The sequence below is a fragment of the Eptesicus fuscus genome, chromosome 12 (genome assembly GCF_027574615.1).
Source record: "Eptesicus fuscus isolate TK198812 chromosome 12, DD_ASM_mEF_20220401, whole genome shotgun sequence".
Lineage (NCBI taxonomy): Eukaryota > Metazoa > Chordata > Mammalia > Chiroptera > Vespertilionidae > Eptesicus > Eptesicus fuscus.
This window is the reverse complement of record NC_072484.1, coordinates 70,622,822-70,650,767: the sequence shown is the minus strand read 5'-3', so window position 1 is coordinate 70,650,767 and position 27,946 is coordinate 70,622,822. Positions and strand designations below refer to the sequence as shown.

General features: G+C 48.6%; 1 protein-coding gene across 2 annotated transcripts in view; it reads right to left on the bottom strand.

The window, feature by feature from the left end:
• The window catches only part of PTPRT (protein tyrosine phosphatase receptor type T), a 929,565-nt gene that overhangs the window by 221,339 nt on the left and 680,280 nt on the right, over positions 1-27,946 (bottom strand). For both annotated transcript variants that reach the window (XM_054723794.1, XM_054723796.1), the window contains exons 10-11: positions 11,319-11,520; positions 9,863-9,965 (exon numbers count right to left, since the gene is read on the bottom strand). In XM_054723794.1, coding sequence (XP_054579769.1) covers positions 9,863-9,965; positions 11,319-11,520 — 305 coding nt within the window. The remainder of the gene's footprint in view (positions 1-9,862; positions 9,966-11,318; positions 11,521-27,946) is intronic.

Sequence of the window (27,946 nt, the reverse complement as noted above, 5' to 3'; positions counted from 1 at the left end):
AAGCCACCTAAATTATTTGGGTGTCACCCTTCTTTCCTTTTCTTTGCCTGGATAATCGGATTGCGGTTCTGTACCACCCTCACCAGACTGACCCTGTCTCCTTGGTTAGTTTCACTGGTGGTACTTCTCTGTCCCATTAATCATAGTTACATGGCCCCTTAGTCGCTGTATGTACACTGTGGAGCAGCCCCACAGGGAATAGCTCTGCAGCCGTATTTATCCCATTATTCCTCATTGCTGGTCATTTCTTTTTGTATCTGGCTCCTCCTCTTTTCCAACTCGGTGCGATGAAGTCCCAGCACACTTTCAGGCTTGGCGACAAGCGGTATGACTTGCAGAGCTAAGTCTCCTTGCCCATCCCCCAACTCCAAAGTGCGGTGCATTCCGCTCCTCGTCTTCAGGCTCCAGAAAAGGTGGCCCAGAGAGCCGGGAACTAAGCGAAATAAATGATGTTTGGAGAAAGAGCACCTAAATGTCATCTCAGTTTCTCCTCTCTCCCCACGTGGACAGGGACTCATGAACTCCCCAGGCCACCCCATGTCAATAAGCCCTCCAGAGTTTCACTTGCCCATCCTAACTGCACACCATCGGAGGCTGCTGTCTGAGAACCAGATGGTAATGATGCCAGTTTTGCTTGCTGCAGCTTCAAGGACCAGCAAAACCCTTCTGTGATTGTTTCATGCGCTCTCACTCTGGGCTTCACAGCTACCAAAGGGATCCTGGAAGAAATCTGGCAATCATTCCCTTTTCTCCCCAATGACGTTTCTTATTTCTTTAAAAACTAGAGGCCCGGTGCACAAGTTCATGCACCGGTGGGGTCCCTCGGCCTGGCTTGTGGGGATTGGCCAAAACTGGCTCTCTGACATCCCCCAAGAGGTCCCGGATTGTGAGAGGGCGCAGGCCAGGCCACGGGACCCCACTGGTGCATGATCGGGCCAGGAAGGGACTCCAGGGTATGTCCGGCCCATCTCGCCCCGTCCTGATCAGCGGGACCCCAGCAGCAAGCTAACCTACTGGTCGGAGCATCTGCCCCCTGGTGGTCAGTGTGCATTATAGTGATTTGTTGAATAGTTGAACAAACAGTCGGACACTTAGCATATTAGGCTTTTATATATATAGATTGGCTGGATCTCCAATCTGTCCTGGAGCTCATGGTTGTGTATTTCAGAGCCTATAGTGCTAACTAGCTGCACCTGTCAGATGCAAAGGGATCGTGAAGGCTCATTGGGGAGTGATCTCAAAAGCCATTTGCCATGTTACACTGTCTACTAGTATTGTATCTGACATGCCCCTCATCCTCCATACTGGAGTGGCACCCTCTGTGCACCATGCCTCAGGCAGGCCATGAAAGCAGTCCACACGCCCTAAATGCCTTGGAGAAGGTGCCTCAGAGGCCCCAGTGCTCACCTGTCCACACATCAGGTCCTTGTCCAACTGGTTCCTACCTCTCCCAGTAGTTCCCAAGCCACCTTTACCATCATTGGCCTCTCCTGGACTTTCCTCCCTCAGTAATCCTCAGCTCAGAGAATGGCACCATCATCCACACCAATGACCAACCCAGAAACCTGGGAGTCACCTGGACAATGTCTTTTTCTTTACACCTACCACTAGCTCCACAGAAAAGTCACCACCTAGTCATCCTCCTTCAAGTCTGAGCTCCATCACCACCACTACTCTGGCTTGGTTCAACCTCATTTCTCATCCTGACAACCATAACTGTCAACTGGTCTCTCTGAGCCACTCTTGTCCCTCTGATCTATTCTCCACAATGATGTCAGAAAGACCTTTTAAAAAAAGTAAGATGGATCACATTGTTCGCTCGCTTAAAACCCCCTTTTTTGACTCCTCAATGTTTTTAGAATAAAAACAAAGACTGCGGTCTCTGGCTCTCTCTCCCAACCTCATCCTGTGCCTCTCTTCTTGTGTTTTCTCCCCATTGCTGTCCTATTGGCCTCCTTTCAGTTTCTCTGACTTCATCCCTAGACTGAGTCTGACCCTCCTCTTATAGGAAGGAGTGAGACGTAAAAGGAAAGAGAACCAATAAAGTGTGCATTGTCGAGCTGGCTCACATTTGGGAAATGGACTCAATCCTAAAGGCAATGAGTAAGGAACAGTGTGGAACCAGCCTCAGAAGGGTCCATCTGAAGGACAGGAGGCAGGGCATGGATACCTAGACTCCCCTCCCCCACTGGCTGAAGGTTGCCCCTACAGTGTTAAATCCTTTGCACTTCTGACCTGCCTGCTCAGTCTGAAGAAGATCCATGGGGCTTTGGAGAAAGCACCTAGGCAAAGCAGGAAAAGGCGGGACCTTGCAACTATCAATGGAACTGTCCAGCTCAGCTACAGCTGAAAGCAGAGGGGAGTTGGTGACATGGACCCAATAAGAATTGGCTGCTGCTAGTAACAGCCTATCATCAGTGTCCGTGGCTCCGTCTGCACAGAGCTGTCTCTACCATTAGGATTTCAGCTGCACGTGGGCCTGTTTTGATCATTTCTGGATCTTCAGTGCTCAGCAGTGTCTGGCACATGGTTGTTTGTTCAAATTCAAATTAGATATTTACTGACTTAATTAGTTAATGAATTGATAAACAAATGAACGAGGGAACAAACAGACCTGACTCATCTCCTAGGATCTGGTCTCACCTCTCCTGCTTGGTGTGCTTCTGTCTACCCACTCTGTGCCCAATATTTATAAGATCTCAGTTGATTCATGTGGATTCCCCTACCCCTTCCTGAGGGGAATTTGGATCTTCTCTGTTTTGATTTCACACCCTAAGGAGCCATCTCCTCCAACTTGAGGGTACGGCTGACCTTATCTTGCTGGTCCTTCAGCAGTTGAGACACCCTAGCCCTGTCTGCTTGGTTTGGTGTTTGTGAAAGCTGCTCAAATCTCAGGATCCATTGTTAAGGTAACATTGTTTCAAGGATTTGGGAAAAACCTTGGAGATAACTGCACATTCCCTGATGTGTCACATGCTTGCCAACACCTGGCATGTGACAGAGCTCCTGTGGTGTGGGAGGAGCCCAGCACACAGGCACCAGCTTACAGCAGGGCTCCAAGAATGCCCCATCCCACAGCTATGGGGCAGGCAGCCGCTCCTGTCCCAGCAGCATGGCCATGCCAAGGAACAAGTTGAATAACTGCCAATTGTACTTTACACATTTTAGCTGATTGGATCTTCAAAGCAATCTGTGACCTGGTAATGCATTCCCATTCTACCAACAAGCAGCCTGAAGTTCAGAGAAAGTAAGGAACTGGCCCACGGGTGCCCCATGAGTCAACTGCATCAGATTTGATCTGCTCCCAGGAGCTGTCCCAAAGTACCAACTGGCAAGTCTGCTGTGGCGGGAAGAGCCATAGTCAGGGCCACACAAGGAGGTCACAGGCTGGTAGAGATGGAAAACGCAAGTCCCTGCCAGAGGAGTGGCCAGGACAGAGTGGGAGCCCGAGGAGGAGCCCGTGCATTCTGCTGCAGGATGGGAATGGTCCTGGGTGTGCCTATCAAATGTCCCCCCCACACCTGTCAGGACAAAGACCAAACCCCAAGTGAAGGCCTTCTTTACCTGGCCCCTGCGGCTTTGTGGACTCTCTCCCCGTCTCTGCTGCAGCCCACGGTGGTCCCATGAACACACTGTACACCTTCTCTGCCTTGGCTCTTGCATAGGCTGCTTCCTCCTGGGTCACATGCTTCCCTTCGTCACTGAGCACACTCCCCCACATCCAACTGGTCCCAGATCAGGCAACACTGCCTCCAAGAAGCTCTCCCTGCCCTGAGCCTCCAGGCTTAGGATGGATGCCTGTGCACCTGAACTCTCAGGAACCTCTGGCCAAGTCCACAGGCTCATCAGCATTTTTTTTCTTTTTCTGAATGTTCTTCCTAAAGACCTGCACCATCTAAATTGGAAGCCACTAGCCACAACTTGAAAAAATCAATTCCTCAGTCATATTGTAAGTGCTCAACAGCCACATGTAGTTAGTGGTGACTATTTGGACAACACAGAGATAGGACATTTTCATCCCGGCAGGAGGTTCCATTGGACAGCAACGACAGACTAGGGGGCAGCTGACACGGGGCCTGTGAAGTGCACCTGCACAGTCCCAGCACCTGGTTCCTGCCAGGTGTGCAAAACAGATGTGCTGATTTATGCACTTAGGTTTTTTTGTTTGTTTTATTTTTAGTATCTACTAAATGCCAGACACTGTCCCCAGGAAAGGGGATCTATTAGTGTCAAGCCTACCCATTTCTGGAAGCTCAGAGTCTAGTGAGGAACACACATGAAATAAACCCAGAGAAAACATGCAACACATGAAATAAACCCAATAAAAAGCTCAGGAAGGAATGATGAAGAAAGCACACAGGGCACTTGAGCAAAGCCTGGTAAGAGGGCAAAGCGAAAGGAAATAAAACCAGAAACGGTTTAGGGCCAGATTCTGATGGGCCTTGAATTCCATGCTAAGAAGCTTGAACTCAAATGCGGTGAAAAGCCAGTGACCCATTTAAGAATTTTAAGCAGAAAAGTTAACTTGATCCAATTGGTGCGTCTGAAGGACCATTCCAGCAGCTTGTGGGGGGTGGATAAAGATGATAAATGTTTGCCAGGGAAACCAGCAAGGCGCCCTGGCAGGCTAGGAGAGTGGAGGGGGGGGGGAGGGGAGGGGGAGAGACAGAAAAGAGAAGAAAGAGCTAATTCTCAAGCTGAGTCTGAGGTAGAGTGGATGGGCACCCTGACTGACTGGGTGAGAAGGAGGGGGGGGGGGGGAGAAAGGGGTGCCTCTAAGGAAGCCAGCTGGGGACCCAGGGGAGGGTCTGCTACAGAATCCGGGGCGCTTCCCGGCCCTACTTCAGGGACTGCATTAGGGGTGATTAATTCATGGCCAAGTTACTTTCTGAGGAAGGTTACGACAGATACATCAGCATGACAGGTGGGGCGTGGAGGAAGAAGGCCCGGCGTGTTCAAGTCAGAGCTGAATATTAGATTCTAGTCACTGTTTGATTGATCTTTTAAGCAATTCTGGGATTCTGTCACTTAAAAACCAATAAATCTTTGAAGGCCTGGGGAAAGCAATGCAAAAGCAATAAATCTCTATTGTGGAGTATTAGAAATATAGGCCAAGCTGCCGACGTGGTTTGGCTGGAGAGAGGAGGGTGCGGGAGCCCCACCGGGCAGTTTTCCCTCCCCACCTCCCCTCCTCGCCTCCGGGCCTGCTCAGTTCCACCAGACAGAGTCAGACCCAAGGGGCTCCCAAGGGGCAGCAAGGGGCTGAGCAGGGGCTGGAGTGTGCTGAGCAGGGACGGAGCCCTGCTGGGGAGGCCTGGGGGCTGGGGCTCAGCTGTGATGCTGTTTGAGGACAGGCAGACCCCACTCAGAGAGAGACATGCTGAGGTTCAAGTTAAGGGTCATTCACACAACCAAGGGTGAAGGGCCCTGAGGCATCCTTTTGGCTCCCCCTCACTTCGAGTTTACGGCAGTTCACTCGCCAGCACCCCCACTGAATGGTTACTCAGTCATCACTCGACGTCCCAGGCATGGGAAACACAGAACCTTCTAGGGGAGCAATGAACGCCAAGGCAGGAAGTGGGGTCCATGTCCTGGCTGTACAGGTAACAAGCTTGGTGACCTTGGGCCAATCATTTAACACCTTAGAATACAGCTTCATCTTCAGAAATGGAGATGGTGTTTCCACCCAGCTGACCTACTGGGTAAATGGCAATCGGATGATTCAATGAAATTAAAGGAACTATCAACTATGAAAAAGGATCCCAGGCATCCTTGACCCCATGCACCGAGTAAGCTCTGCATGTGCTGCAGTCATGGCCTTTGTCATTTTCTCAATTCTCCTCTTCCCTGACCTGCGGAACTCTACAGGGACCCCCCTATGTTCCTTTCTCTAGCCAGTCCTCTCCTCTCAACCAACACAGTCACTGTCCTTCCTGGCCTTGTCTTGCTGGTCCAGTTTCACTATCTTGTTTGTTTCCCTGCTTAAGGCCCCCCGCTCCCTGCCCCATTCCCAGGAACACTTACTGGATGCTAAGCCTCAGGACAGGTGTGTGCCTGTCCCGTTTCCTGCTATAACCCACACACCTCCCGCTCCTGGGACACAGCAAATGCCCAATTTGTTGAATGACCTACTGGTCAACTGCCTCCCAACTGGGCATCCTAGTGCCCTGACCTCAAGGTGAAAAAGAGCTAAGGTAACGGAAATCGGATTGTGATGGAGCCACTGCTGCCGTTGTGAGCTGTCCTGAAAGACTTGCTGGGTGGCACTGGTTAGTCTCTTGCCCTTTTTGTCAAAGGCCCAAGCCACAGTCTGAAAATAAATCCGAAAAGGAGTGTACCCATCCTCAGTGATGCAGAGCCTTGGGAAGAAATGCAGCCAGACCTCTCCACACACGAAGCATTGCCCCTTTGAGCAGTGACATTTATTTTCATTTTTTCCCCATGGTAATGTCACCAAAATATGTCATGCACAGCTTCCTCCTAGGGAGGTGCTAGGGTCTAGTGGAATGAGGGTTGGCTTAGGGTCAGTTCCCATAACTGCAAAACGGGGAGACTGCTATTGCCATGTTGTGAGGATACAGTTTATCTATGGGGACAGGCACGCAACAAGCCCTTGCTCATTAGATGAAAGCTAGCAGGTCCTTTGCACTTGAAGACATGGAGCCTAATGCTACATTTTTGGGGGGTGAGCCAGGAGCAATGGATGAACAACCGTGGCCGTGAGGAGCTGCAGCATGCAGACCTCCTAATTTCTTGAGTCCCCATGTCAGTTTTATAGAGTTCTCCTGTTTTTTATTTGCTCTCTGCCAACTGTCATTTTTCACTGCTCCTGGGCACTTCCATTCCCACCTCTCAATTGACTGTGGTCTTAGGATGCATGAGATTACCGAACCGACGGGCAAGCTAAGAGCATGCAGGCTCAGAGGAAAGTGCACGGGGCTTCTCTCTGTGGGAACGGGAAGAGCTTTTCCAGGAACGTCTGTTCGGGCTGCTCAGAGGCCCCTTTGCTGGTCTCTGGCGTCAGGCAGGCCTGGATCCTAGTCCCAGCTTCATCACTTGTGGGCTCTGTGACTGAACTTCAGCTTCCTCCTTTCTAACAGAAAGATCCTACCCTTAGGTTAGTCAAGGTTAAATTCCGGGAACACAGTAGTTGCTCAATAAAACATGGTGCTAATTACTTTGACCAGTTTTCAGAGTTTCATGGACATATAATCTGATTTACCCTGAGGATGGGGCTCTAGTCCTCTGTACAAAATTTAACTTTACGCTGCTGGACCCATATTGCTTATTTCTCAGTACAATTTTAAAAAAAGTTTTTTTCGGAAACTTTGTGCTGGAAAGAAGTTAGGGATCTTAAGGAAAAAAGCAAAGGCTTTCCATCCCCACCATAGAATCAGGGTCTCAAAAAGCTTTGCAAATTTGAATAGGAAGGAAGCAGGCAACACTGTGACCTTGTGGCAGGATAGATTTCTCAAAATCCATTTTGAACAGACCTTCCTAAGTTCCAAAGAGAAGCAGAAAAGCCAGCGAAGAAACTAACTCTGACAGCCTGCCTTTCTGTGGCTTACTTCCATATTTTATTTAGCCTCTATGGAATCGTTACCCTCCGTACTTTCCAGATAAGCAAAACTCAGGCTCAGAGAGATTAAGTATCTTGTCTAAGGTTGCACAGCAGTGTTCTGAACCCAGGTTCCCTGTCATTAAGCTCCCATTCTTTCCATTGCCCCATAGAGAAGGCTGTGGGGAGTGGACTGAATCCACACCCACCAGGAAGCCACGGTGGAAGCCAGGTGGCCAGGTCCCTCTGTAGGTAGTTTTGTAGGCTTGCAGCGTGAAAGGGGATCCCTGGGTCTACTATGTAAAAGTCCTGGGTGTGGGGTCAGCTGCTAATGGATTGTGCAACATTAGATACACTGTTTCTCTTTTCTGGGCCCTATTTTGCCATCTGGAAAGCTTTCAAAGATTTTGAAACATGGCCAGCGCTGCTTCGTGAAAGAGGGACAAGCTGTGACAGAGAGGCAGGCAAAGGTGGCCGAAGTGCAACACGTGATTTAGCACCTGGAGGACCTGCATTCAGTCTCAGCTTCCCTCCTTATTGTCTGTGTGCTCATGGGAATTTCTGAGCCTGAGGATGAGAATAATAATATCTGAAAAGGAGGACAATAATATCTCGGTGTATAGACAGAATCGCGTGACAATGTTGCATGAAAGTAAGAGGAATAAAAGCAAGTAACTCAGTAACTATTTATTTGGTGTGAGGGCCACCACCTGCCTGGGCACACCACAGCCAGGACAGTCCCGCAACACCCTACGCACAGGAGACAAGGCGAGCGTTCTCAGCTCAGATGTCCCACAAACACTACACACGCCTGCTGCAAGGTCTGAAGATTCACCTGACTTAGAAGAGAACATTGTTCAAAGCCCACGGAATTGAGGGGGACTTCCTAATTGCAGGCAACTGATTGGATCTGCTGCACTGCCCATAATTTCTGGGTAGAGTTGGATCCAGGTGGGAAAACAGATAACTAGACCATCCCAATAGCCTCCTTCCTGGCTGGTCTCCTCGTCTCCAGTTTCATAAAAGTCACACTGCATATGGCTCCCCAGGGCTCCTCAGAGAAACCTGAGCATCTCAAACATGGCCCCACCGCCACCCCCCACTGCTGCCTTCATCTTTATGCCGAAGCAGACAGAACCACTCCTGGTTGCTCCCAGGACAGCAGGCTGCTTCTGGCCCCCATGCCTTTGCTCACGCTGAATCCTCTTACTGCTTTGGCAAAATCTCATACAACACTTAAGATCTAGCTCAGTGTCACCTCCTCTGGAAACTCTCCCCTCCGAGCCCTCATCACGACCCAGGTACATCTCCGTACGCATGCTCTGTGTTGTAATTATGTTTTCATGTGTCTGTCTCCCCAGCAAGAGTCTGACTTTCTTTCGACCATGAGTCATTCATGGCTAGTCCACTGCTGTCTACTAAGCAGTTAGACAGTCCCTGGCACAGAGGGAGTGCCCCATACATACTTGTTGAATGGCTAAGAAAATGAATTGTTTTTATCCCCGTGGCCCTCCCCATTCCGGGCATCTAAGGTATTCAGTGCATGCTTGGTGAACTGGACTGAGCCCGATTGAAAGCTGTTTCACCCAACACTCTGCTTGATTTCAAGGGACTGCTGTCCTTTGATCGCTGAGCAAAGGCTAGCAGGCAAGCTGGGAGCTGCTGCCCCTGTGCAAAGTGTAGCTGGTTTAAAAGAGATGCCCACCTTGTAGCCACGCGCCAGGACCTTGCACTGGGACAGCTCAGCCATGGAGAGGCTTTTATCGCCTGGGCCATAAGCATGCTCCTGACCCCCAGCAGCCTCTTGCAGCAATCAGCAGTAGGGCTCGGACTTCAAGCCCCATTGGGGGACCCTAGCATGCTAAGGCCCTACGCTGGCCCAGCCCAGAGGTCTGGCCCCATTCATGTCTCTGAGCAGGCAGGTTTCAGAGTTCAGCAAGTCTGCCTTGTTTGTCTATTAATGCCAGTCAGACATGGGAAGATAATCTGGGCAGGAGACTCTGTCTCCAGGCTCCCAACCCACTAAATACATTGACTGTCCATGTGTTCCAGAAGGTTCTCTCCCAGCCTCCTCAGGTCTGCCTCGGCATGCTCCCTCAGAATCAGTTCCAACACCCATTGTGCAGACAGAGGCTCCTGGCTCAGGGGCCCGCTGAACTGGGTGTGGGCTGCTGGCCCTCCTCCTCCAGGAAGCCTGGCTCCTGGCCAGTCCTGGCCCGGGCAATGATGGTGACACGCCTCAGCGGGAGGCGTGCCTGGTGCAGAGAAGGGAAGCTGTGAACTCGAGGCGAAGGCACCTCCTACCTGACAGGGGCTCCCCGGGACTGAGCAGGCTTCAGCATCACCGTGATGGTCGTGTCCGTTTCGTTGAGTGGGGTGTCTGTGTCATACTCGGGCATCGATGGAGCTGGGCAGAGAACAGAGAGAGAGTGGAGCTCAGCACAGGTCCCAAGCCCCCCTCACGGGGGTGAAATCCTAGACCACCCTGGCTGTGTAGCATTCATTCATTCATTCATTCATTCCCCTTGAGGCCACCCCAAGACACTCAGGATGACTGGAAGGAGGGCGTTTGGGGAAGCTTAGATGAGAGTCACATGGCATCCCAGGATTTCAGCAAAGAAGGTCCTGACCTCCAACCAGGCTGAGGGTTCCTTCAAGGTGCTGCAGAGCCAGGGTGGCAGAGATGTGGCCAGTGACCCCAAGGAATCAAAAAGTTCCACCCGAATAAACAGATAAATGCAGGAAATATAAGTCCTCAAAAAGATCTGAGCGCAGTCAACCTTGTTAAGCACATTAAAAATGTAAATTTCAATAGTGATGAGTGATTCTTTTTTTTTTTTCATGATACCCTCCCTCTCTTCATCCCCAACCCCTCAGGAGTGAAACTAACTCTGATCCCTGGGGAAGGTAGCCATTTGTATTAAGAGCTATTAAAATCCACATCCCTTTTAATTCAGTATTTCAATTTCTGGAATCTAATCCCAAAGTTATAATCCAAACCGATGAATTAAACTTTATTCTGTAGCATGTTTATTGAAGCGTTACTTTATAAAATCATGGAAGCCCCAAATATATCCAACCACAGGGGAATGTTTAATTAAATTACGTCCATCCGCTTGACAGAACATTATAATGAAAGCAATGTAGCAACATGGAAAATGCTTATGGTATAAACAGAAGTGAGAACATTAAGCGACCACAAACACCATGGGTCTGTTATGCAAAATAGGTATGCAAGCCGACCAGAATTGCATAGACATTCTGAAACAACATAAACTGTAGAAAAGGCTCTCAGGTAATTCCGCCTGATGCTGTGCTGACTGATGGTGGAGGGGCCCTCCTGGAGACGGCAGGTGAAATCATGGACCACGGTGGCTTTGTAACATTCATTCATTCATCAGACATTTCACAAAGACCGCTGCTGGGCCCTGCCGTGCTAAAAGGAACATTCCTGAAAATAAATCACATTTTTACAAGCCAATGTGCATGAAAAAAATAAAGTACTACTTAATGCAACTGTGTAGTCTAATTTTTGGTGAATAGCGCAGTATGCCCTCTGGTCTAATTAGCATAACTTTTTACGCGTTAGGAAGCGTGTGGATTGGGTTTTCTTTGTGAGACTACAGAGGTAACATAGGAGGGACAGCATCGTCTTGATCTCCAGTACCACACGCCGACAGCTGGCTCTGGCCTTTTTTCACTCCCAGGAAAATGAGGCATGGGGGAAGACGAAGCAGCAACCCCTTTCTGAGAGAGATACCTGAAATTTTGGTGGCGATCCTAGTGGTGACGGGGGGCCCGAAGCCCTTCGCTGTGCTGGCCTTGATGGTGAAGGAGTAGGTGGTCCCCGGGTACAGACCCACAAAGAGGTGGTGGGTTTCATTCCGCAGCTTGAACACCTTCCCCCTCTGGCTGGAGAGGTCGGCACTCGGGTCCAGGGAGCCAACAGCCTTGTAGTTGATCTGCACAAAAGGCGAGCAAGAAAACCCATTAACACCCGGCTCAGAAGCTGGACGGCACTCAGGTGGACGGACCTCAGGGGAGGAAAGGAGAAGGCATGTGGGTCTGGTCAGTGAGTTTCGATGCTGCTGTCCACCTTACAGGTTACCCAGCCTCGAAACCAGCCACTGTGGGCACTCTGCACCACCGCTGCTCCACAGAAACACAACCACGCCACAGACATGCTGTTTAGTTTCCTAGTGGTTATTGAAATACAAATAAAGTAAAAAAAAATTAAATATTATATTTTGTCAAACCTAATATATGCAAAATATTTCAACCTGTAATTTACAGAAAGTTACTGAGATATTTTATACTCATATTTTATAATATGAATAAATATAATCTATATGTATTCACATGAAGTCTAGACATCTCATATGTAGTTTGCCCATGGCACCTCTCCATTTGTACTGACACATTTCACAAGTGTAGTAGTCCTGCGTGGCTAGCGGCCACCACATTGGACAGCGTGTCTGTGAGAGAGGCATCCCAAGAAGAATTATTTGGAAAGATAGTTAAAAATGCAGTCCTCGGCCCCTACTGCAGGTGGCGTTATCTGCATTTTCTCATGCATTACATTGCTTGTCTTCCCCCAACCTTGGGGCATTGGGATACTTAATTCTCATCTTAGCGATGCAGAAACTGAGGCTCGGTTCGAAACAACTTGCATTAAATCAGCATTTCTCAACATATCTATGGGGAAGGCCCAATTCTGAGTTTCTTAATCCATTGCACACCCATAATAATCCAAAGACCACATCACATGTGACTCTTCATGTGAGTCTGGCGATAGCCAGACTGCTCTACCCTCTGTGCAAGAAGACATGTCCCTTGACCATGCACTTGGGTGTCACAGCAATGCCAAGGCACTATAGAAGTTTCTAGGTGCTCACGCTCAAGTTCTACACTTAACCTGCTGAGAAAGTAACAAAATGGTTGCCATCCTGGCACTGGCCCCATGGACCACACTTGCAGTACTTATGTTTCTAAATTAAACATTTGTGAATGTGGCAAATACAGGCTTCTTTGTCTATTTATTTTATCTAGTTTGTTCTATTAAAATATATTATTAGAGTATAAAACACACAGAAAACTCTACAGCTCAATGAATTTTTACTAACTGGGCACAGTCGTATAATCAGCACCCAATTGAGAGAGAGGACATTACCAGACCCCAAATTTCCCCCTCGCGCCACTTCGATCCTTACCCACCACCCGTGGCAAGGTACCTTCTACCCTTGCCTCTAACGGCATACGGTTGTTTTGCCTGCTGTTGAACTTTATATAAATGGAGTCACACAGGGTGTTCTTCAGTGTCTGGCCTCTTTTGCTCAACATTACGCTGTGAGATTCACGCAGCTACATGAGACGCCCATGCAACTGCAGACTGTGCACTCTTGTGGTTGTTCAGTATTCAGTCATGGGCCCAGGACCACATCCAGGTCCCTTAGTCTCGAAACCTGTGCTCTTTCTTCTATACTAGAGGCCCTGTGCACGGATTCGTGCACCGGTGGGGTCCCTCGGTCTGGCCTGCGGGGATCGGGCTAAAACCAGCCCTCTGACATCCCCCAAGGGGTCCCGGATTGCGAGAGGGTGCAGGCCAGGTTGTGGGACCCCACTGGTTCACGATTGGGGCCAGGGAGGGGCCGCGGGAGGGCTCCAGTATGTGTCTGGCCTGTCTTGCCCAGTCCCGATCGGCTGGACCCCAGCAGCAAGCTAACCTACTGGTCGAGGCATCTGCCCCCTGGTGGTCAGTGCACATCATAGCGACTGGTCGAACAGTGAAACAAATGGTCGGACACTTAGCATATTAGGTTTTTATTACATAGGACTCTCCTGCCCCATCGGGAGACACACTGCATCAATGGAAGGGCACCTTCATTCATTCACTTAGTGTTCCTTCACTAATGTTTCCCGTACAGCCCTGGATTCTAGGACCTGCACGGGGTGCTGCTGGGTCCCCAAATGAATGCAAGTTAGACCCCGTCCTCAGGGTCTTCTCTTCTAGAGCGAGGTAAGTCAACTCCACAGCACCTATGTCACTTTGTTCTCCACCATGAATGTCCTGTGCTTGACAGGAAGGCCACACCCAGGCAGAAAAGGGAACGCACCCATTCACTTCAAAACTAAGCAGTTCTTTCTTTCTGGCCAGGGTACCCAACGTTTTCGGAGAAAGAGGCAACTTTTCTCTCTTGTATGAGGCGCTGTAGCAATTGAGGCCACGTGTCTAGGAGACAGGCCAGATTCTGCCTGGAGCAGAGTGAGCCCAGGAGGAGAAATGCCCAGAGTGGAAGGATTTGGGCATTTTGCAAGCAGAGCCTGGGCAGGTCCAGCCCTTGTCAGGCAAGCGACACATGTCTGCCTCTTTGCTTGAGGGCTTTGTGCTTAGGCGCTGGCAGGAAGTGCCTGGCAGTGAAGACCCACTGGAAGGACGGGAGGTGGGTCACGCCTTTCCCAGGCCCCTCTCGCCTCTGCAGCCCCCTAGGGGGCTTCCCCAAGGGAGTTTTCTCCTCTGGTTCCAAAGGGAGCTGGCTGGGAAGCATACCCACCATTGGCTACCTTCCTTTCTCTTCCCCGCCCCCTAGTGTCTCCTAAACTTCTCAATAATCGCTGGAATGCAAACCTTTGTCTCAGGGGTCTGCATCTGAGAAACACCTAAGACAACACAGTGGGTACCACAGGGCAGAACTGAACTAATGCCCGAGGATGATAGGGATTCAGAGCAGGGGAAAGAGTGTTCTAGATTGAGGGAGCTGCCTGAGCAAAGGCCCGGATGGGAAAAGGCTCCTGAGAACTGAGGAAAGCCCAGTGTGACTGCAGAGTGGTGAGCTAATGGGGGAGGTGAGGGTTCAGTGTGCGGCTGGACTCCAGGTGTCCCCAGGGGCAGGAGGAGGAACAGGTTCAGAGAACTCTGCCTGTGGCTGGGAGCCCCAGACCACAGGAGGGGAAGGCATGCATATGCATCCTTTTGAAATCTCTCCCTAGTCCCCCTGGCTGGGCTGGTGGCAACTGCATTGATATACAGGCACTGGGAGGTAAAACTCATGCCTTATTTACTAGCCAATTCCTTTCCTGCCCTCCAAATTCAATCCAGAAGCAACTCAATTTCCACCGAGCTGTCAATATAATCTACCGTGTTCCCCTGCTCTCCTAACCTTTCCTGGTATTACAGGATCCTCACTTACTTGTAATGAAACACTATGAATAAATCAATGTATGTTAATATAGCGTGTCTTCAATTTTTTATGGAGGGCTTCACCAAGCCGAATCCCCGCTGCTTTGTCAGAAACCGTCTTTGAAAAATTTAACTTGCAAGTTTTATGAACTTGCAACTTGTGGGGGCTCGGGGCTGAGGAAGGAAAGGAGGAAGGTGAGAAAAATGGAATGGGATGGAGCTGTGGCCATAAAATACAAAATGCAATGTGAATCTTCATTTGGAAGAGGAGAAAGAGAGAGATTTGTTGGAACAGCAAACATAAAATAAAGGGTGAGTTGGGGAAAGGGTGCCGAGCTGCATGTCAACATGGACTCCAGGGACTGGGCTCTGGCTGCAACAAGGTGATCGAGGCCACCCAGTCTCTTCCGGTCTCCATCAGTGGGATCCCTAGCCAGGAGCCAGAGTGAGGACTTCAAAATGAGAATCCAATCACGCCATCCCTTAGAAGCCATAGCTCTCCGGATTCAGGCCACATTGCCATCCCATGGTCTTCATCAGCTCATGCCATGAGTTGGCCTCTCTTGCGCTCCCTCTAGCAACCTAGGCCTTATTACAGTGTCTAAAACGAGCCATGGTCCTTTTTGCTATAGGACCTCTGCACAAGCTATTCTGTCAGCACAAAACACTGTTTTCCTTCCCATGCCTCCTTCTCACCTAGTTAATGACTCCTCATCCTTAGATCTTACTTGAAATACTTGTCATGAGCACCTTCCCTGACTCCCACATTCGCCATGTACCCAGAGTCACAACTCTCCTCTTTGAACTGTGAATTTTACATTTAGTCATGCAATTATTTCATTGTGAGTCCCTTTCCCACTATCCCAGGGGTTGCAAAAGTAAAGCCTTAAAGCCAAACGTGGCCCCTTATCTGATTTTGTAAATTAAAATGTACTGTCACATAGCTGTGCCATTCATGTATGTTTTATCTTTGGCTGCTGAGACACGACAATGGCAGAATTAAGTCGTTGCAACTGAGACCCCGTGGCCCACACAATCGTGAATATATTCTCTCTGGTCCTGTGTAGAAAGCGGTGGATGACTCCTGTACTAGACTTTTAAGCTCCAAGAGGGCAAAGATCGTATCTGGTTTTTGTTACACATTTCTTCCTTTTGCATGGGTAAGTGAATGATCAAACTAGCTATGTGGCTTGAACCATGTGCTTAACCTCTCTGAGACTTGGCTTCTTTAAGGGTTAAATAATAATTTTAATGCAACTTTAGCCTTTGCACAAGGCTCCATCAATGGAGCAAAGAACAAGTAGCCCTTCTACCCTGAACTGAAGAGGCAGGGACAAGAGAGGCAGGGAGAATAGAAGGAAACCGTTTCCTTTGAAGAGCCCTGTCAGGAAGAACTTGAACATGCGTAGATTGGGCCATGCTGTGCTCCAGGCACTAGGCTCGGTACGGCGTAAGACCCTGTAGTACCATGTTCAGATACAGCACCTGTCTGACAAGACTCAGGTTCTGAGGGTGAGATGGTACATGGGAGTTAAGGGAAGATAGGAGAAAAGGATGAGGGATGCAGCCAGGACTCAGAAGCAGCTGATCAGAAGATGCAATCATGACAAAAAACACCATTTGGAGCACTTGCTGTGTGCAAAGCACTGTGAGAGGGGGTTCGCATAAAAATCGCCTTGTTTAAGCCTCAAAAAATGGTATGCATTCTTTATGGTTATTCCCATTCCTCTGCTGAGGAAGCTGAGGCCAAAGGAGGTGACATGTTCAACACGTGAGCAGAGGTGAGGGCAGCCATGTGTGTGATTGTGTGGCCTGCTGGAAGAATGGAGGGAAATCCACAGCTCATGAAGTGTTCTCTGCTGTCTCAACTTCAACATAGTAGGTGCCGTGGTGTGACAAAAACTTGGATAAGTCTATTTACACACCCAGGGATGCCTTGGGAGGACCAGAGGGCTGTAAAAAGGGCTCCCTCCCAAATAGATGACCCCACATTGAGGAAACACATATAGCATCAATTGTCATATAAAATGGGTCACAACCTGCCCACCTGAGCTTGACATTCCAGAAATATCCTCTATAGCTTTTACTATATCCATGGTGTCTTCATCCTAAACCCTTTAGGGGAGAGGGGAGTCAGCACCTTAAATTATCCACCCACCTGCTCCCAAATTTCTCCAAATGGCTTCCAACTCAGATTCTGGAATTCTCAACACAGTAGAGTATTAATAAGACTACATGTAAAATAGATCAACATGGATAGTTCATTGTATAAAGGGTTAAATTCATTTAATTTTCTGTAAACTCAAAACACTGGTTAAAATATTTACTTCCTTTTTTGATCTACAGTGCAGGGATGGTCTTTGCCATCTTGGTGACCTCCAAGGCAAATGTACAAAAGGAGACCAGTTCAAGGTAATCTCTGCTTGACAGAAGTGTAGTGTTGACTCATTGATTTCCTAGAAATTTAAAAATAACATGGGAACACATTCCTTCTGAAGAACAGTGAGAATGCACAGATGGCCACAAAGCACATGTCCGTGACTTCTTGCTCATGGGCCCTCATTGTTCCTAGAGAGCCTTGGACTATGATAACAGCAGGAAAAAAAGATTATGACTGACATGCAGACTGTTGTGCCTGGGGTTTCCAGTACTATTGAGCCAGTGAGAGTGCAGGGACCTGCCACTTTTGTGCCCAGGCAGCTAATGTTTTTGTTCTATTGAGATGAATTCATTCTCTCAGCCAACATATGTTCATTGAGAACCCACTCTGTACTAGACTCTGGTCTGGGCTCTGAAGAAACATTGATGAAGAAATCCCCATTCCTGACAGGACTGATGGATATTGAAAGGAATGAAGTCTTTTTGAGAACACAGATCTGGGAGCAACCGGTTCTGCCAGGCAGAGTAAGGACAGCTTCCCAAAGAAGTTGCCAGAGGGCTGGGCTGGGCCAACGGTCCTCAACCTGGACTCCAGAGCATAGAATGCCCCAGGGCCTTTCTAAAAAGCACCAATGCCTGACCCCACCCCAGACTAATTGAATCCATGCTGTGGATACACATGCCTGGGCATTGGCACATGTTGAAGCTCTCCAGGAGATTCGATTGGACAGCCATGGCTGAGAGTACTGGAACTGAGTCCTAAGGCATGAAGGGACTAAGCTAAACTACAAAAGGCAGCACATGCCAGGGAAAACTTTCCTCACCATTCAATTCAATTATAATGGCCGTAGGCAGGATTCACTGATGAATCTGGAGTTGGTGGGTGAAACAATATTCCCAAGGCTTTATCTTCCCCAGGTTTCCTAGCTACTGTTGTGGTTTCATCATAAAACCACAAATTCTTTGACATCTCCCAGAAGGAAGGTCCTAATTCCTCTCTCCTTAAGTGTGGGCTCTCTTTGAATGAACAGGGTAAAATAGTAGCTTTAAAGTGGAGAGACCTGGCAGACACGACCTTAACCAAGTGGTCAAGATCAACACTGTCAATGATAAATCAGGTTGAGATTAAGGGCCCTCTGGCATGATGTGATGAGAAGGGTATATACCCTTTGTGGTCTTTTTTTCCCCCCCAGAATCTCAGTCCATTAATGAGAAAACATCAGACAAACACTGAGTACTCTTAGAAAATGTCAACGTCACGAAAACAAGGAGAGACTGAGAAACTGTCACCGATTGAAGGAGAATGAGGAGACATGACACCTAAATGCTATGCAGGAACCTAGAAGGGAGAATAGGAATAGGACATCTGCAGAAAAACATAGAAAATCAGGAAAAAGCAAAACAAAACAACAATAAAAAGGTGTGGATGTTTAGTCCATCGGAATGCACAGACATGAATTCTCCATTTTGACACATATGCTATGGCTATGTGAGATGTTAGCTTTCAGCAAAGTTGTGGGAAGGGTAGAGAACTCTCGGCATTATTTTTGCAACTTTTCTGTACATTTAGAATTATTTCAAAAGAAAACATTTAAGAAACAACAACAAAAAGGTGGCCTGCTGATTTTGACACTTGTGAGGTCTTTGTGGCTGCTGAATAGAATCTACAACAGCTTCTCCTTGAGCTCTTAACTTGTGCTGAGCACTGGGGAGCCTATAGAAACTTCCAGTACAGTGAAGAGGCCAGGGGGGCCACAGGGATGAAGGACTACTGCTCTAAATGAAGGGGAAGTGATTCTGGGAGCATATAATAGAGAAGGTCTCTGGGGCCAGGAAGTCACCAGATGAAGGAGGTGGGAGAAAGGTGGGAGGGAGTAATGGGAAACGGAGGAGAGCGAAGCAAGAGGAAGCCTGAGAGATGTGCTTGGGTTCTGTGATGCTTTTGTACAAAGTAGGAAAAGGTCCCTCTCCAGGCCAATACAGTCCCCCCTCCATCCCAGGCCCCTACACTTCCGTGAGCTGAGAGGGTCTTTGTGAGAACAAATAGATGTCTTTCTCCTGCCTCATCATATTTCTCCTGTCAGACACAGCCCGGAGCTCAGTGCATTCCCCCCTTTGGCACTGTGTTTCTGTGTCGTACACAAACTGTGCAACAGTATGTGGCAGCCCTATATTGAGGCCAGGTTAGGAAAGGCTTTATGTGAGTACTCAAGGGCTTGGATTTTATCGTGAGGATAATATGGAACTAAAGGGAAGTTGGGTTATCCATAGGGGTGCAGGGTCATTCCTGGATTCAGCAACAGAGCTACTGAAATTGAGGCCTGGAGACAAGCGAGCATCGGTGTTAGAGGTGCTCACTGAAGGGCGCATCCCAGACCTACTGACCAAAGTGTTTCTCATGCATGTCAAATTTCGAGACGCACATTCTCTGGCAAGGGGAACAGAGCCACTTGGACCAGAGGAACAGAACCACTTTGGAGGGTCTGGCTCTCACCCAGAGGGCAGGTGGCAATACGGGCTTGGCTCAGACTGGAAACTGAGGGGATGGAGAGAAGGAAGTGGACTTGAGAGCCATTGAGTCCTGGGTAGTGAGGGATGAGGTCCTTAGAAATGTAGGAATAAGAGAGAGCCAACACATGGCACCAAGCCTCACGGGAGATGAGCCTTCTACCGGAAACTATCTGTGAATGTCCAGGAGCCGGATCCTCCTGATGATGCTGGCGTTCAGGAATGAGAAGAGTTGGGGAGGGAAGACCATTGGATTTCAGCCTTGCAGAACCGTGTTGAAGCCCAGATCTGCCATTTTCCAAGAGATGAGTGATTACTCACCTGCCAAGGTGCCCTATTAACAACTGGATGAGCAGCAAACCCCTGGGCAGGGCTGCCAGGCTTCTTGGTTTCCCAAGCTGAGCTCCAGGGTCAGACTCCGACTCCGGGCTTGGTTGGCTGTGCCAGGGCTGCCTCGGCTGTGCTCTTTGCCCAGGGCTGCCAGCACAGGGGATGTTACTGGCAATCTACCCAGCATGAGAGTCCTGCTACCGCCCCGCAGGGATCTGAGGTCCTCAGGGATCAAAGAGGCATTGCAGAAGGGAAATGGACTTGTTTGCCCACCATGTCTTTTGCAGATTCCCAGTCAATGCCATGTGGTCTGACTTCAGCTGGTTTCCTGGTGGCTTTGGGATCAAACACCAGGAGAAAGCAAGCTCGGAATCCAGCTAGCCCAGGGTCATTCCTATTCACCATCTATCAACCAAAACTGCAAGGTTGGCAGTAGGCGATAATAACAAGAATTAACATATATTGAGTGCTGATCATGCGCCCACTCTTTCCCTGAATCACCACCCTGCCCCCAGCTCTCAGACAGACTTGGGGGGGGGGCGGTTCCTCCTGTTAATACACATCCCCCAACCTTACCTCTGGGCTGCTGTCAGTCTACTCCCTCCTCCCACTCCCACCTCCTTACTCATGGGAGGGATATTCTGACAGTTTCCCTTTTTCAAACTGCTCTGAACTTCAAAGACACAGTCAGGTTCCCCATAACAGGGCCACCATCAACTCTGATGGCTCTAAGCTGTCTCTCACTAAAATGTCATAATGCAGTTTAATAACATGAAGCATAAACCTCCTTTCAGCTTTCAATCTCATGATGGGGTGTCCGGGGTACGATGATTTTGTTATTTTCACAGAAACTTTCTTGCTTAATGAGTCTGTCTGTGATATTCCCAATTGCTTGCAGTCTGCAATGCCATATTTCTTGGGTTTTTAAAATGTGAGCAGCTTGCCTTCCAACGTCACACTCAACTGATTTCTGTTCTGCTGAGTTTAACCCGGTTACATTGCTAAGTTGCGTGACCAATTCCTCTCCGGTTGGCTTTGGGTGTGGGGTGCAAGAGAAGTCGGATAATCCCTTGACCCTGCTCCCTGGAACCTGGCAGCCCGCCAGTGGCCTTTCTGGCAGAGACAGCCTGGGGAAATCCTTCATGGAGGGCAGGGCCTGGATTCTATTTATTCATCGCTCTAACTGCCAGCTCCCAAGCTTGGCACGGAGAAGTCAATGAGGTTTACTGAATAAATGAGGATTAGGAATGAACATGTAACAAACACAGAGTGTAGTACAGCTGGGTTTGCAATGAAGTCATTTTGCTGCCAAAGTCCAGCATTTCCCACCCCGCCCGTCACTGCCCTTTGCACACGTCCCTGTGTGACCAATTGCCAGTGGGGAGGACTGGCAGTGGGCGCCTGCAGCTGTCAGAACACAAGGTTTGTGGCGGGTCTGTCTGGGTGGCCACCCCCAGGAAAGACTTGAGAAGCATTCCCGGCAGCTGAACCGATGCCCGTCTGGTATATAGCCGGAATTCAGTTAAATGATCTATTTAATCGTTAGTGAGACCCCAGCTGGCAAAGCTCTGGTCCTCTGGAGTCTGAGTTTCCAAAACTGTAAAGTGGAAAGACCCTTCAGTGCGTTTCCATTTTTGGTGGTTTTTCAAAATGGCCACAAATCCTTTGACACTTTTCCCATGAAGAGGTGAAGCTTACTAACTAGTAGGTCCCTTTCTGGAGCCTAGGGGGACTTGTGGCTGCTTTGAGCAAAAGAATGTGGAGGAAGTGATGCTGTGTTACCTCTGAGACTAGGTTGCAAAAGGCAACGCAGCTCCTGACCTGTCCACAGGGGGCACTCACGTCTACAGCATCTAAGCTGCAGTGTAAGAAGTTCCACCCCCTTAGGCCGCCATACTGTGAGGAAGCACAGGGCATGTGAAGAGGCCATGCGTAGATGCTCTGGTTGATAGCCCTAGGTGCATCCAGTCTGAGTCATATCTGTCCAGGTAAGTGAGCAAGCCTGCAGATAATTCTGGTTCTCAGCTGCCTCATCACTCCCGGCCATTTGAGATTTCTCAGCTGAGTCCGTGGGCATCATGGGGCTGAAACAAGCCATCCTTGCTATGTCCTTTCAAATTCCTGACCCACAGAATCTGTTGAGCATAATGAAAATGTGGCTCAATGCTACTAACTCTTGGAGTGGTGTTACATGGCAATGATAACTAGAACACCATTTGTCTATTATACTTGAGTGTTTCACTAAGAGCATGAATACCATTTTATTCACTTTTGTATCACAAAGAGGAACCATAATAGATGCTGGATAAATCCATAGTACCTTCTTAACCAAGTGATCAAAGTTAATTCCTGATAAATGCTCTGAGTAATGCATATCACTTGTGTGGTATTTTTGCCAAAAATGCATAACCTAAATTAAAGTCTATAAAACAGACCAGAATAGAACAAAAGAAACCATCATCTTCAACAGTGCCAAGGACTGGAAAGACAAAGAAAGACTGAGCGCTGGCCCAGATTAGGGGAGATAGAGGAGAAAGAACAAAGAAGGGCAATGGAGGGTCCTAGACTGAATTGTGAACTGGAAAAAGGACAAAAGTGGGGAAACAAGTGAAATTCAGATAAGGTCTGTAGACTATAATTTTCATCATATTGTAGTTTATAATACTGATCACTGTTTCTTTCCTGGTTTTAATCATTTCACGATGGTCATGTATAATGCTAACATTAAGGGAAGCTGGGTGATAGGTATATAGGAACTTTGTACTTTCTCCAAGTTAAAAAAAAAAGTATTTTTAAACTAAATATTCTAAAAAGGAAGACAAAAGAAAAGTGTGCTAACTCACATTGATTGGCTAACCTGGAATTGTGGAACAACAGGTCAGAAGCCAAAGGCTCAACCCTCTACTTCCGTCCACCTTGTAAAATTCATTACAATATGAGTTAACATTATTTATTGCCACTTAATGTTTGCCAAGCAAGAGCCATGCCAAACCCATTCATGCATCACTCACTATCATCACAAATTTATGAGGCTAGTACCATTTTTATTCCCATTTTACAGATGAGGAAACTGAGGCTTAGGGAGAAGAAGTACATTTCCAGGGTTCTCACATCAAGAAGGAGGCAGGGCCAGGTCTGGCACCCAGGCACTGTCAATCTAGAATCCACCTGCTCAACCTCAGGGCTCTGCTGTCATCACACAGAGTGGCTAGTCTGGTTTCCAGGGGCTGGGAGGCCAGAAACTCTGCTGTGAGAACCCATTTGTGGAAGAGGTAGCTGGGGTGAGAGGCATGCCTAGAGTGTGGAGGGATGGGGACAGCTCCTGGTGAGAGGCTTGGGGATATACAACCAAAGCTAGGGAAGGTTGGGGTAGACGTGAATTTGGAGAGTGGAGGGAGACGAGGAGCCCTGCCACAGGAGGCGCTTCCTAGGTCCCCCAGAGGGTTTGTCCTGCCAGCCTGGCACCCCTGCCTCCTACCAGAAGGCTAAGGCAGGGGCAGATCCCAGGCCCTTTGGAGAAGGAATCCATTGATCACATAATCACAGATTCGGGTCAGCCAGGGCTGAAGTCTGAAGTTCCACTGTTGCATTTTTTCCTTTATTCAGTAATTTTCTTGTGAAATTAAAATAGAATTGATCTCCTCCACTCCCTTTCCTTAAATTAGGCATTAGGAACGACATGAGAGATGGGCATATTGGAGATTGGAACATCAATTCAAACCCGCAGAGCACATTTGCAAGATGGTTTTTTCGCCCCTGTTGTTAGGGGAAGGCTTTGTGAAAGCCTGTGTTTTGGTTGTATCTCCTCCTCCCCACAGGAAAGGAAAGTTTTTGTTTTTCTCTCTTCTTGGGTAAAATGGGCATTTTTTTCTAACCCTCTCTTCCTCGGGTCTCAGGATAGAAGCTTTCTCTTTTTTTCTAATCTTGCCCAGGTGACATTTCCCCAGAAGTAGACACACAGCAGGCGACATTGCTATTTAGGGAACTGTCATTTCTGGAGAAATAGTTCATCAGGAAGCCCACACCCTCCTCTCTGCAGTGATCACCGGCCCTCGGCTGGGTCCAGAATGGAACCTCACAGCTGGAGGAAGCTTCTTCAATTACAAAGCACTCAGGAGAAACCAAGGCTCAGAGAGGTCAAGAGGCATGCCTAAGGTCACACAGTAAGTGGATTTTCCCTAAGGAGACAGCTGTGGGATAACAAAACAGCCTGGGAAGGAGTCAGAAACTCAACTCCGGCACAAATCCTGATTAGCAGATGTTTGTCTGGAGTAGGGCTGCCCACTAGAAATGTGAGCCACATTAAAAAGTTTTTAATTTTTTAGAAGCCACGTTAAAAAACAATGATCACGGCCTGTGTGGCTCAGTAGGTTGGGTGTAGTCCCTCCCACTGAAAAGTGGCTGTTTGGATTCTTGGTTAGGGCAGATGCTCAGGTTGTGGGTTGTGGACTCAACCCCTGGTAGAGGGCATTGGTTAGGGGGAGTTGCAGGAGGCAGCCGATTGATGTTTTGCTCTCACATTGATGTTTCTCTCTCCCTCTCCCTTCTTCTGAAAATCAATAAAAAATCTTTAAAATATAAAAAGAAACAGGTGAAATTCATTTTAATAATACATTTCATTTGACTCAAGAGATTTACAATGTTATAATCTCAACATGCAATCAACACAAAATAATTAATGGGATATTTTATATTCTGGTTTTCCTAATAACTGTTTGAAATCCAGTGTGTATTTTGCACTTCCTCCACATCCTGATTCAGACTAGCCACATCTCAAGTGCTCAACAGCCATGTGCAGCCAGAGACTAGACAGTGCTGGTCTAGACCAGGGTTTCCCAACTTTTTCAAAGTGATCACTTCCTAAGAAACCTATTTAGACAGTTTTCCTTCATTTCCCCCATGACATTTTTATACATTATGTTCTATAGCTGTCCGTGAACTTTATGCACATCTATATCGTTGTTTATGCACTTTATGAATATGATGCATATGCATAAGAAGAGGATGATTGTTTTTCACCCGTCTCCTCCCTCCAACAACCAATTTTCACCTCTTGTGGGCGACAGCACCTGTGATGCATGATGCAGAACAAGCAGGAACAGCCCTGAACTTTCCGTTCCCATCTGTAAAACGAGGACTGGTGAGTGGGCAAAGCAGTTCTTGGGGGAAAGCCTCTCGCATTGCTGAGTGTGGCACTCCTGCTCCAAGTGGGTTGAACTGGTGCTTCTAACACGTCGTTCCCTGCCACATTGCGGGCAGCGCCGGGGAGTTAGACCCTCTCCTCGGCCTGCATGCAGTTCCAGGGGTGTGTGCTATTTGCCCTGGTCCTCTCTCCTGCCTCAGGGGACTTCACCACACCGGTATAGGGAGAGACCAGGGGTGCTGTCCTTCAGCCTTCCCACAGCTCGGCCAAGGGTCAGTAGGACCTTTCGGATTGCAGCTTCAATGCCTTCCCTCCCCCACTGGACACTAAATTGATGCTGAAAAGCTAGAAGGCAGCCCAGGTTTCCTGACACTGGACTAGGCTTTTCTTCCCTTCCCTGGGTGCCCTCTAGCAGAGGGTTGGTGCCCAGGCTTATTATCTCTGCACAGCCACAGGTTCTAATCCCTCACCCACCTCCGCAGTGTACCCCAGAATTGAGATAGATAACTGTGGACTAAGATAATTTCTCCCCTTTGTAAGAGCCCACACTCTCTGTGGATAGAGATACAGATTTGATATCCCAGATCCTCAGAGATCCTGGCACCTTCTTCCTTTCCCAACCCACTTCTCAGTGGCCAATAGGATCCATCGCTGCACCTGTGGTTCCCAAGCAGCTCTAACTTGTCATTGACAACTCTGCCATCCCTATCCATTCCTCCTGTCCCCTCTGAGACATGCCCCTAGAGTCAAAGCCAGGGGTCACTGGGGAGTCATCCAGAACACCTCTGAGACAGGGACCACAGTGCCTCCTACTCTGGGATGCTGCCTCTGGGCAGTGCTGTGAGCACATGGGTGCTGGACTCAGCCAAGGCCATTTCCATGCTCAGCCCTTCCCACAATTCCATCTACTCTACATGGCGCATGTGAGAGCGGCTTAGTGCAAAGAAATGACTTGGTGTCCTAAGCTGGGGATGACAGAGCAAAACCCAGGACGTAGTGAATAGTCTGACTGATTGCCTGGTCTGCCAGAGACGGACCTCACTAGGTACCCACTGCAGGGAGAAGCCTGGCTGCAAACTGGCAAGGAAATTGGCTTTGGAATTTTGCCTTTTCCTTCCCCTCTCCTCTTCCTCCTCCCCCTCCTCTTCTTCCTTCTTTTTTTGTCCATCATGGTAAAGTGTACTTCTCAGATTCTTGTGTTTCTTTATAGATATAACCCCTCTGCTACCTTTTACTTGGGAGGAGGTTCAATATAGAAAGCAAATATTTTTGAATGTTATCAGTAAAGATTCAAAGAGAACAAAAGGCAGAACTTTGAATTCGGAAAGAGTTCCCAGTGTGGATGTGATCCTGGGTGCCTGGGGCTGGTCTTCAGCCAGGCTGCTAGCAGCTGGTGACTGTCAAGACTCAGTTTCATCATCAGGAGAAGAGGCTTGTGGAGTTGAAACGTGTCCATGTGTAGAAGAGCCCTTAGAAATGTCTGGAACTTAGTAGGATATCAAGGAGGTCAGCAGACCTGAATCTGCAACATCACAGAGGGTCTTTGAGAATATTCTGGGTAAACCATAGACTCATTCCACTTGAGTCAACAATTATTTATTGAGAAGTTATATAAACTAGCCATTATTTTAGGCATTTGAGATATGCCAGTGGGGGTGGGGGGACAATAAAAATCCCTGCCCTCCTGGAGTTTACCCTCTAGTTTTCAAGGCGGTGAGAGGAGGGAGACAATTATAAAAAACATGTCAGTTAGTTAGGATGTTAGGGGATGATAAGTAGCATAGAAAAGAAAAGAAAACAGAGTGGTGTGAGGGGTATAGGATTGCCGGGAAAGCAATATTAACCTGAGAATGTGAGACCTGAGCAAGGACTTACAGAGGGGAGGGCGTTACCTCGGTGGAGATCTGAGGGAAGAGCTTTCCAGGCAGGAAACAGCTTGAAAACAGGCCCCCAACTGAGATCATGTCTGGTTTATTTGAGCAACAGCAAGGAGGCCAGTGTTGCTAGAGGCCAGTGAGCAAAGGAGAGAAGAGTGGAAGATGAGATGAGATGGGTAAATGGGTTCATGTAGACCCATGTGGGTCCTTGTAAGACTTAGGCTTCTGGTCTGGGTGGAAGAGGGGCAACTTCAAGTCATGAGCCACATCAGACTGAGAATCAGCCCCTGAGACAGACCTGGTTGCAAGGACTGGCTCTAAGGACTGAACTCTTTGTCCTTAAAGGTGATACAACGACCTGACCACGCTCCAACCCAGGCCACAGAAGCAGGGGCCCATGACCTCCTGGGACTCCTCCGGCAAGGCTCTGGGCCCTGGGCACCTGGCAGGACATCTTGGTACATGGGCCCACCTCCAAGTCTTCTGAGCACACAGGGTGCTGCAGAGCCCAGCCTTTGGACCCCGCCTCCTTGTCACTACAGCCTAGCACTACAACCCCCACCAGCCTTCCTTCCAGGGCACCTGCTGGGTGAGTCAGGGGAGAACAGGGGACATGGACCAGATCCTAAGTCCAGGGGACACAGACCAGGAAAAATGAACAGAAATCCAGGATGTTGATGTAAGTGTCTAGGAAGATGACCATGACCTACCCAGCATGCTGTTCCCAAGCTGAACCTCAGGCATGTGGAGCTGACCTGAAGATGCCAAAAGCTGTTACAAGCAGAGCTCCTGAAGGAGGGGACCCGGAGCTTGGCAGGGGGAGCCTTTGGTTTTAGCCTCCCACCAAGTCTGAGGTCTTACAACTCATTTGCTCTTCCAGTGGAGGGAATGGGGCTGGGGGCCCCACAGAGCTTCAGAGACCAGATACACTGCGGAGCTAATATTTAAGGTAACCCTAACTCTTGATGAGGTCC